The 11,521-nt window shown below is 43.2% G+C and overlaps 1 protein-coding gene across 5 annotated transcripts in view; it reads left to right on the top strand.

Moving 5' to 3' along the window:
* mtmr3 (myotubularin related protein 3) overlaps positions 1 to 11,521 on the top strand; it is a 41,213-nt gene that overhangs the window by 8,560 nt on the left and 21,132 nt on the right. For 2 of the 5 annotated variants that reach the window (XM_080766878.1, XM_080766876.1), the window contains exons 4-8: positions 3,357 to 3,446; positions 5,601 to 5,717; positions 7,560 to 7,583; positions 9,670 to 9,752; positions 10,744 to 10,910. In XM_080766878.1, the coding sequence (XP_080623004.1) occupies positions 3,357 to 3,446; positions 5,601 to 5,717; positions 7,560 to 7,583; positions 9,670 to 9,752; positions 10,744 to 10,910 (481 nt within the window). Of the gene's footprint in view, positions 1 to 3,356; positions 3,447 to 5,600; positions 5,718 to 7,559; positions 7,584 to 8,892; positions 8,926 to 9,669; positions 9,753 to 10,743; positions 10,911 to 11,521 lie in introns of those variants that run through there. The other 3 variants (XM_080766877.1, XM_080766880.1, XM_080766879.1) reach the window with 2 other exon arrangements.

The raw sequence follows: 11,521 nt of genomic DNA, 5'->3' as shown, positions 1-11,521 counted from the left end.
TGTTAATCAGTTGTGCTCGCCGGGAGGAGGCAGACAATTGTTTCAGCAGACAGGCCACGACACGGTGTCAAAGTCCCCCTCTGTCTGCTGCTGCCCCGGCAGAGCAGCCTTCACGTTTCACCGCAGAGACATTTTCTTATTCAGGAAAATAAATACCGGTAAATACTGAAAGCAAATCGCAACAATCATTCATTATTTTCAAATTGCAAATACTGTATATAAACTAATTTTTAGGATGAGTAAGGTTGTGAATTCTAAATAAATAATTCCAGTTCTTCTGTGCCCTAATCAAGTGCCTTCCGTTAAGTTCTATGTTTTATTCAAACTGACCGTAGCCTTTTTATTTTGTAGAAAAACACATGCTTTCTACTGAAACACAGTGGTATTTTTCTTTTTGTCAATGTCATGCTGCCCTAGAATGTTATTTAAGGACGTCAGTCAGTCAGCGCTGAAGGCAGATAGTCAGGTCATGTGTGTGTGACAGTTCCTTTTCCTCTCGCTGGCCCCATCACCCGTCACCCTGCTCTGATGCTCCGTCCAACCACAGCCTGTGTGTGTGTGTGTGTGTGTGTGTGTGTGTGTGTGTGTGTGTGTGTGTGTGTGTGTGTCAGCTTGGCTCGCAGTCCGACAACACACTGGGTAATGCTGAGCCAGCAGGACACACTGTGCCCCTGACCCATTATCTGCCATCTCTCTCAGTGGACCACCCTAATCTCCCTCTGTCCAGCCAGCCACTAGTCTACTGCCCAGACTCTTTAGATAAACTCTTTAGTCACACTCTGATTATGATGGGATGTAAAAAATGGATTATTATTTTTATTAATATTATACATTTTTATATCGCTGTGGAAAACCAACATGTTATGTTATTTCCAACGTAACGGCTCAACGGAAATTCTCAAGACAGCAGAGAGGGAATGATAAGCATATCATTAAAAAGTCCTTAACTTGACATGAAAATGTAGAGGTAAAACCAACCAGAGAGCTTTTTGCGACAGTGCCGTCACAATGCCATCTTTGCTTACAAGTTACAACATGAGTACAGTACAGTACACCCTCGTGTGAAGCTGAGTTGTTACATTTTCCTTGGAACATAAGATGAAAGCCTGTGATGACTAAACGATGATGGTTGTGCTTATTGGTAAATCTACATTTCACAGTTGGGAGGAGTGCAAATACAATGTTGTAGAACTGTCATTCCAACTCCACAGAGCTGGGTTGGCAACGTGGCATGGCCAGGACGTTAAGTCGTGGGTGAGGAGGAAGCTCTGGGGAAACACAACGTTTCATATTATTAACCCATTTTGACCTGAGATCAGATTCTAAAAATGTCTACTAAATCCTGACAGTTTTCTGAAAAAGCTATGTTTCTATGTCAGTCGTTCTTTGATTTTTCAAAATCTACAAGCTCATAGCGTGCCACCGAGTGGCGCGCTATGAGCTTGTAGATCTGCTATTTTTCAATAGCATAACATAAAGCTAACACCAAAAGGGATTCTCGCCCAAAATGGTTTAATGGCGGTTATGCCGCCCCCGCCCCTATGTGGGCAGAAGTGAAAGTGCTTTTGGATGTCACGGTGGCTCTACAGAGAGGCCCCTCAACTTTTGCAATTTGGCTTTGATTTGATATTGTGTTCATGATAGTCATAGTACATGTTTTTCTTTTTCTTCTCTTAAGAATTGGGCCCCTCCCTTTCATTTCTGAGCCCAATTACTGTGTGTGCAAGTAATTGGCCCCTCAATGTGCGATTGGAATTTGTTTGGCATTTCTAACAATCATCCAATCAATCCAGGGAACTTTTGATTGTGTGACCTGCAGTTTAAGAATTATCGTCCAAAACATAAAGCGACCTGGTATGAGGTATTGGAAAGATCAGTCCATTCAAAGTTTAATGCCAATCAGAGCAGCAGTTTGCAACATCCGCTGCGCGCACACACACACACACACACACACACACACACACACACACACACACACTACTTCAACAACGTTAGGAGTCATATTTTGTCATTTTTATAAATTGCAGCATAAAAAAAATCCATTTCACTTAGTATGGTTATAAAATGGTTATATTCATGTATAAAATATATCTGAAAGAAATAAACACAATTCTAAATCTTCTGAGGAGTTATGCAAACAGTGCAAAGTATATGCAAACAAAGTAAATGAAATAGCACCAAATTACAGTACAGTAGTGCGTCCATGGGACCCCCAGAAAGGTCCACGGATGGGTCCATTATCAATAATCTGCATTTTGGGATGCAAAATACACCCTATTAGCATCACTGATACATTGTGTGTGTGTGTGTGTGTGTTTTAGGGAGGGGCAATTCATTGGTCATCACATCGGTATCGGCTGGTATTGGCCTTAAAATGCAAAATCGGTAGCGAATCGATATCAAAATAATATTTCTGTTTTAGCAGATATTTCATTTTATAATAATTGGGTTGAAACATAAATAGAAAAGCCTAAAAAGGCCCTTTGTGATGTTGAAGGCTGCAAATTGTATCAGTGTTTTCTGGGGAAGCTTTCAAAAGAGTCAACAAGTTGGAACATTTTTCAATACAACTGTTTATGGTGGGGCCAACATTTCAATTACGGCGCATCCCTAGTTTTGGAATACAGAGGCATTCAGTTGTTTATAAGCCTTTTTTTGGACAATGTAATTTTTTAATACAGAATGAGATCATATCGACATTGGTTATCGGCCATAACGGCAATTAATTATATCGAATATCGATATTGGCCAAAATGTCTCATCGGTACATCCCCAGTTTTGTTTTAGGACTAGGTTGATTGCACTCCGTTACAGGCACCTAATAAATGCAACACCACCAATCAGCTTTCTGCTGAAGTAGGCAGTTCTGAAATTCCATTTCTATTCGAATCCATGTGTAAAAGATTGTGAAAGCCACTTGCATGTCGTTGGTGTCGGGGGAACATCTGGTTGGTGAAGGAGAACGTGTAAAGGCTAGTTGCTTCAGTGGGAGATTGTGGTGACACTGGGGTGAATGAACCCATTCTGACCTGAGATCAGATTCTAAAAATGTCTTCTACATCCTGACAGTTTTCTGAAAAATGTCAGTCGTTCTTCGGTTTTTCAAAAAGGGAGAGGGAGGGAGGACCTCCCTAGGGAGACGCTTGAGAGGCATCCTAGCCAGATGCCCGAAACGCCTAAGCTGGAATACTGCAACCAACATTTCCCATACTATACATGATGCCGGGTGGCCATCTTGCTGGGTTTCCCATCCCCAAATATAAAGTAAAAACGAAATATCCGCCATTTCAATATGATACACGGAGTCTTGACTTGAAGTTGTGACTTTTTTTTTTGTGTCATTTGTGTCTTTGCAGGAGGAGGAGGGGCAGCAGAGCCTGGAGTGTATCCAGGCCAATCAGATCTTCCCCAAGAAGTCCCCCGTCCTGGAAGAGGAAAACCTGCAGGTAAGCTGCTGGATTCAGGATTAATTGTGTGCAATATGCACACAATTAATCCCACCCCCGCCCATTGTTTGTACTGGAAAGCCAACTAGAGCTGAACAATGATCACGTTGGTAATATTGGATTCCAAAACAAAAGTGTAATAATACAATTGTTGATCATCAAGACTAATACTTGACGAGTGTAATCAAGTCTTCGTCTTTGTCTTCTTCCTACTTCTTTATTGGCATGGGCAAACATACATACATAAGGCAGTTGAAAATGGGGAAAGTATATACAGTTGGAGGGGGCTACAGCATTGAGTAAACGGAGCTATGTAATCAGTGTTGTCATTTCCCTTTTCGTACTCCTGAAGTGTTGCCCAACTTGCCCCGACTACTTGTGCTGTAAAACTTGGGCCAACTTTGCAGTTATGGGGTGTGGGTGTGGTGTATCTTCTGTTGATTAGCGCCTTAGAGCACTAACACTGATTGTGAACCAGGGACTACCACCATGACTAAGAATCAATACCTGGGATGGGATATGGGCTAAGATTAGTGCTTTCATAATACTTGCTATATGTCTATACATATACCACTGTTTCTCAACCGATCGTCCACGGGCTGCTAGTGGGCCATGGCATAATAGGACTACAGATGGTCCATGGGAAAATGTTGTTGGTAAATATATGCAGTATTTAAAAAGTTTTTTTCTTTTCTTTTTTTTGTTGAGAACCACTGATCTATTCCTATCCCACGGTTACCCTTATTCCATTCTCATTATCCAACCTTCCATTAACCCATTTTGGGTGGGAACCCCATTTGGTGTTTTAAGCATTTTGTTATACTTTAGCTATTGAAAAATAGCAGATCTACAAGCTCATAGCGCCGCCCTACGAGCTTGTAGGTCTGCTATTTTAGAAAAATCCTGAAAATGTAGTGCAAATCTTTGAATATATATTCTTTCCGAGCAAACGTTTTTAAATCAAATCTTTGCTTCTGGGGGAGTCCCTGGAACAACATATTTTCAGATGGGGGTCAGCAGCCAATTACATAATAATTGACATTGACATGAAATAGTTTGAGAATGACTGACATAGAAACATAGGGTGTTTCAGAAAACTGTCAGGATTTAGAAGGCATTTGTAGAATCGTCCTCTGCTCTAAATGGGTTAGACTCTGGTTAAACTGATATACAGTACTGATGGAGCAGACACATGATGAAATGATTATATGGGCTCATTTCCTAATAATGATGACTCAATCAGGCAGGCTCGTACACTTACCCTTTTTGAGATTCTAACTCATGTCTTCACCTCAGACTTCCCAGTAAGTGACAGCATTGACACACTTCCACGGAACAGTGCACAAAACAAATGGGATTAGTTTTAGTGCACTGTCATTATTCAATGACGTTTAGAAGATTTAGATCACTTCCCTGGGGGTCTTTAACCCATTCTGAACGGGAACCCATTTTGGTGTCAGCATCATGTTATGCTTTAGCTATTGAAAAATAGCAGATCTACAAGCTCATAGCGCGCCACCGAGTGGCGCGCTACGAGCTTGTAGGTCTGCTATTTTTGAAAAATTGAAGAACGACTGACATTTTTAGAATCTGATCTCAGGTCAGAACGGGTTCATCAGACCAGTGTGTGTCCCAGTGGAAACCTCGTATGAATCTGATCTCAGGTCAGAATGGGTTAAGTGTGTAATATGTGGTTTTAGATTTTAATAGCAGTGAGCCCAGTGTCTCTGATGCACTAGGCTCACTTCCTGGACTACTCGGTGTGTATCTTTTCTACGTCCGAGCATAGACGTGGTAACGCCCCGCCAGCCTCTGATTGGCCTACCGACACTGCCAGCCTTACCAGAGTTACCACGCCAGCCTCTGATTGGCCTACCGACACTGCCAGCCTTACCAGAGTTTCCTCCGAGGTGGAAGATACATGCTGGATAGTCTGCCGCGAGGTTACTCTGTGGTGTAAATAAGTAATAATATAAATAATACAAGTACGATATAATACAAGAGAATGACAGCTTGGCACGTGCGACAGTAATTTTTTTTTTTTTTAAAGGCAAACTAATATTGTTTATGCTGTTGGCCTGTTTATTTGTATCCATGTGTCCACTAAAAAAAACATTATTGTACTGTTAAAAGGTCTCTTTTCTGCTGTGTTAGGTGCCCTTTCCTGAGCTGCATGGAGAGTTCACAGAATACGTGGGAAGGGCAGAGGACGCCATCATCGCTATGTCCAGCTATCGCTTACACATCAAGTTCAAAGAATCCATTGTCAATGTAAGTTGTCAGAGAGAAAAGGTATTTCAACTCGACTCATTATTGATGTTCGAATCCCGGCTCCTCCTGTCCACATGTCAAAGTGTCCTTGGGCAAGACACTGAACCCTACATAGCCTCCAATGCGTCGGTCGGTGTGAGCTTGCCACCATTGGTGTCTGAATGTGGGAAGTGAGGACGCTGGCCTCGACTGTTCGCCGCTTCACCTCCCAATGTATGAATGAACCATTGTAAAGTGCTTTGGGCATTTGGAAAAGCGCTATAAAAAAATGCAATTCATTATTTACAGGATGAAGCATTACTTGTTGTTGTTATGCTTCTCATTTCTAAGAGTCCTTGCAGCAAATCTTGGAGAATGGAAACCCTCTTCGTGTGGGAATTACAAAACACCTGGCAGTATATGCCAAATTGTGTGTAGAGAGCAGGGGGGCAGTCAGACGGATATTTTGTGAAGCCACTAAGGAAATGAAAGTTCATATAATGGCCTGTTGTGGCGCTCTCATTGGGCTCAAAAAAACCCATAGCCCCATAGAAGTCCATGTATTTGGGCCCAACTTCACCTAGACTGTATTACCTTAATAAACATGGTCATGAATACTTTTTGCTTCCAGTCACTAGTTTAAAGTCTCATTTCTAATGTCATAATATTCTTTTTGGAAAATTATGGTCCCATTTATTAGAAAAATGACCATAAAGTCGCGCATGTTCTGAGGGGCGTGGCTACCGTTACAGTCTATGAACGGGATCCCCCACCCACTCGAGTCAAAATAAAAACCAACGAAGAAGAAGGGGGAAGTCCCGCCTCGTTGTCTGGGCCAGCCAATGGGCCAGCTGGCCTGAACTGGGCCAAAACGGATCTAGAAAGATGGCGACTTCCATTGCAAGGACTGACAGGCTTCATTTTACGTTCACGTTAGACCCGCGGGACGCTTTGTCCATATTTTTTACAGTCTATGGTAGAGAGCATTAAAAAAACATGCGTTACCTTTAACTTGTGGGCGGCACGCAGTTAGGACACATGTTTTCCTTAATATCGCCCCAAAAGTCCTCTTCACATTGATGAAGTGCTTTTCTATTTTCTGCTAGTTGCACATGACGTGCGCAGCCATCTTGATTGTGTCACTTTCACTTTTGGCACACTGGCCATGTGTTAGCACCAGGGTTAATTGGACCTGAATGAGGCCCTAGTTCTATCATCTAGGCTTTATTCACATCAAACGGAGAGACTCACACATTTCATGATGCCACAGTGAAGCGTTTGCATCACATGGCAGCTGTTTGGGTGCTCAGCAATCTGCCAGAGGGTGTGGGAGGAGAGAGAGAGGGTGAGAGATAGAAAAGACAGAAAGTGTGTGTGTGTGTGTGTGTGTGTGTGTGTGTGTGTGTGTGTGTGTGTGTGTGTGTGTGTGTGTGTGTGTGTGTGTGTGTGTGTGTGTGTGTGTGTGTGTGTGTGTGTGTGTGTGTGTGTGTGTGTGTGTGTGTGTGTGTGTGTGTGTGTGTGTGTGTGTGAGTGTGAGAGCTATTGAGGGCGTGTTGGAGAATGTGGATAGGGCAGGACGAGCATCGAAGCCCTTTTAACAAGCAGCCCAGGAATTTTGGCAGCAGGCAGATTAGGGATGTAGATTAGACTATGAATTAAAACTTCCGCGGGATGTAAGAACGTCAGGAATGTGTGTTTGTGTGTGTGTTTAGTCAGCAGCAGCAGTAGCACAGTCATGCGGCATGACCAGTTTTAACATAGCACATTTATTGACGTGCTCCCTACTAGTTAAAGATCTCTTGTATCTCAAATGGGTAAAAAGTAATTGTTCCTTGTTCTGTTTTTTGTTTGTTTTTCGCACAGCAAAATTGTTGTTGTGAGGTGTCAGTAAGTACCTAGCGTCTTTGCACAGCGTGGGGTGCTTAACAGCGTTCGTGTGTGTGTGTGTATTTGTGGCCGTTTCGTTAACCTGCTGATGAGTAGAGGTAGTAGCGGTGTGCACTCCTCCCCAACCCGTTTGTGGTAAATGAGCTGTGGATAAAATACTTGCACATGCACCCACCCACACAACACAAGGTGCTATCTCTTAACACGAGGCGCTATCTCTGTATACGTTATTGTGTATTATATACCGGTGTGTGTGTGTGTATAACAGCTGGACAGGCTCACGAGGAAGTTGCTCAAGAGACGACCTTGTTGGTCAAGTCATTGCAATAACGTTTTGTAAGCTTAAATCCAGTGTCTGTTATGTAATGTCTTCCCCTTTTGTGTTCCAACGTGCTGATGATTGCCTGTCCATGATCCTGCATGGCTTTGGACTCGACTGTGTGTCAAGAACCGCTTTTATTAGCTCGCGTTAGTTAGCGGGACTTAGTAAAACAAAGTAGTCTTGCTATTTCCCTGCAGTATTCAAAATATGCTCACGAGTCATAAGCACATTGCCGGTCTGTTCTTTGGATAGAATTTGCTTAGAAAATATAATTAACATGATAGTACAGATCAGCTCCACCGGTGTTCCTGTGTTTTAGTGTTGGGAACGGAGATAGTCTTATGTTTATTGAGCGTTCGGGGAGATGCTACGTTACATAACCTTCCATGGAAATGCCCAGTTTGCCTTCACAAGAAGTAACCTGTATGACTGGTTTGCATCCTACCAGTTGTTGGCAGCATGATGCAAACTATGCTATTGAGGTCACGTTGGAAAAGATCATCACTGATTCTTAGTTGGCACGATGGTGATTTGCAGTGCATATAAAGTGTAGAATAGACCACTACTACTAACTCGCCGTTTGTGGTTATGGGTTTCATGCTGCCTGGAGTGGATGAACTGCATGCATTATTTGGCTGGTCGTTGATACATTTTGCGGCCTAGTTGTTTTCAGTTGTTCCTCTGCAAGGGAAGGGAGACTATAATGCGTCATTTCAAATCCAACGCTCTAAAGACGTCGGTGTTTTCAGTGGTTTACGACGGAGGCCGCTCTACCAAACCTGTGAGTTCATCTAAGGCTTCCGGATCAGAGGGCAACCGGGGGAAAAATCTAAACCAAGCCGGGACATTTATCGGATCGATCGAGTTTCACAAAAAAGGTATTTTTTGTGAAGAAGTTGATCATTCAAATGCCGAGAACGGAACTAAAGAACGGACCATGGCAGAAACACACTTTGTTTCCCTGATGAAAGTAGAGACTCTTCTTTCTCTTGAGATATTTCTATGGGTCTTGGAAGATTGGTAAGAATGCTCAACAACGCTAGACAGTAGACACACAGACGCATAACATGGATTCACTGGGGAGGAAGCGCCAGTGCATCGATTTTATGTGACTGGCAAAAGAAACGCTGGCAGTGGCTGCAGACTGTCCTAGAGCAACTCTGGCAGTTAATGAGTTGTTAAGCACATGGTAAAAAAGTTTTGGCATGTAGCCACATCTAGCAGCTTACAAGCAAGCAGGTAAATTGCCTCGTGATTTACTTAAGTATACCTCGTCGTTGGGACACATGGACAGGCTTAAAAGTTAAAACCAGTGCATTTCTGTCTCTATACTGTATCCACCAATTGGCCCCGTGACACCTGTCCCCCACGTTTCATCCGTGTGAGGAGAAAGAAAGTTGGCCTGCAGCGCTAACTTGGGTCTCCATATCAGATTGTGACTTTTAAGCACCCGCTCCGAATGCTATCAGCCCATAATCACCAGTAGGTTACTCACCAAGACCATGCAATGGAGCACGTAAGTAGGCTCTACTGGAGCCTATACTGGCTGAGATGAGGAGTCGAGGAAGTGAAATTACTCAATAAGCAACAAATGCTTATTGACCTACATCTACGGCAATGGTGCTGAAACCACATCTCTGCTCCAGTAGAGCCTACTGGCTCCATTAACTGGTCTTGATAAGTAACCTGCTGCCGGTTCATATGGGTTCTTAACACTCAAATCTGCTACTTTATGTTGATCTGTGCCTTCTCTTATACTCCCAGGTCCCTCTTCAGCTCATCGAGAGTGCAGAGTGTCGTGACATGTTCCAGCTCCATGTCACCTGCAAGGACTGCAAAGTTGTCAGGTATCAGTGCGAGAAAGGGTGTGTGTGTGTGTGTGTTTGTGTGTGTGTGTGTGTGTGTGTGTGTGTGTGTGAGAGAATAACGTCACTTGTCTGTCTGTGATGGCGTGCAGACCTGAACAATATGATGGACGCAGATTGCGATGCAACGCGTTATCATATTATGTTATATTATATTATGACCGGCATAATCACAGAACTTCAGAGGTTCTGGAAGGTTTCCGGTTCTCGAGGAGGATTCTGGGTGACTCTCTCGAAAAGAGCCATACTTTTATCAAAGCCATATTTGCCCCCAGGTGAGTGGAGGTAAAAATTAACATTTTTGGACATTTTTACCCCCTCATCCTCGTGACAACAATAAGCATTTACTTACAACCTTACATTTAGATGCCATTGGAACTATTTTGTATTAACTTTTCAATCAAAGTGCTACCACATTTTCACAACTTTTATGCGAGTCTCGAGTCTGTTTCATTTCTCTCCAAAAGCCCTCGAATATGACACATTCCATAACACTAGGCAAAAAACTAAATCTGAGTTATTTCACAGACCCCCTGGCTATGGGTTGCGTGGACCCAACTTTGGGAACCGTGGCACTAGATCAAAGTGTTCCAAATCGTTGCTCTTGGTAATCTCAATAAGCAACAAATACCTGTATGATAATAGGGCTAATCAGGTTTTAGTATGCATTAGGGATGTCCCGATCACCTAATCAGGTTTTAGTATGCATTAGGGATGTCCCGATCACCTTTTTTTCCCCGATTCCGATCATTTTTCCGATCCGTTTTCACAAAATATTTTACATACATACATACGTATTCGATCGCAAGCTGTCCTACATACATTTGTGCAAATAAGAATTTGGCATATTTGAACTCAAATTACCGATGGACAAGTCTGTTCAGCCGTACTACCAAATGATTCATTTGGCCTCGCAAAACACGAGGGTAACAAAACGGTTCCTCTCTCCGTCCCGTCCCATTGCTGCACACAGGTGTCAGTTCCCCACCTTCGAGCAGTGCCAGGAGTGGCTGAAGCGCCTGGCGGCCGTGGTGCGCCCTCCCTCTCGCCTGGAGGACCTCTTCTCGTTCGCTTTCCATGCCTACTGCATGGAGGAGTACGCTGGGGAGAAGGAGCAGCACGGAGAGCTGTGTAGACCAGGTGCACTGCCTGCACGCATGCACGCACGCACGCACGCACAAACACGCACGCGCACGGACAGTACAGTGCAGTACCACTCACTTCGGACGGGTCTGATTTTCTCTGTGTCAGTTTGTATCTCTCCCTCCCCAGTGTTGATTTTGACAGCAGATCTTTATTTTAGTTTGAGTCTTTTGAATAGTTTTCACTTAGTTTTAGTCACATTTTAGTCACCTGGAATGTTTTAGTGTAAAGGTCCCTGCACACTGTCCGCCGGTCCTCCGGTTTTTCGAAAAACGCGTCCAGTCTGCACTCTGCAAGGACCTTTTAGTCTAGTTTTAGTCCACTATATATCATATGATTTTAGTTGACTAAATCTACAGTTGATTTAGTCTACTAAAATGTATTTTGGCGGGCCTGTGAAGATGATTTTACACTTGCTGCAATAGCCGATCTACAAGCTCACAACGCGTCGCGAGCTTGCAGATCGGCTATTTGCAGCATGTAACCAAGTGTAAAATGACTTGTCTTTTTCTTATACTGGATCTCTTGTCCCACTAGTCCCTTCCTAACATTTTAGTCTAGTTTTTTATTTGTTGACGAAAATGTAGTTTTCATCTAGTCTCCATTTA

Source organism: Protomyctophum bolini (assembly GCF_963924005.1).
Source record: "Protomyctophum bolini genome assembly, chromosome: 6".
NCBI lineage: Eukaryota > Metazoa > Chordata > Actinopteri > Myctophiformes > Myctophidae > Protomyctophum > Protomyctophum bolini.
Note: the sequence above shows the minus strand (reverse complement) of the source record. Positions and strands in the feature narration are given on the sequence as shown.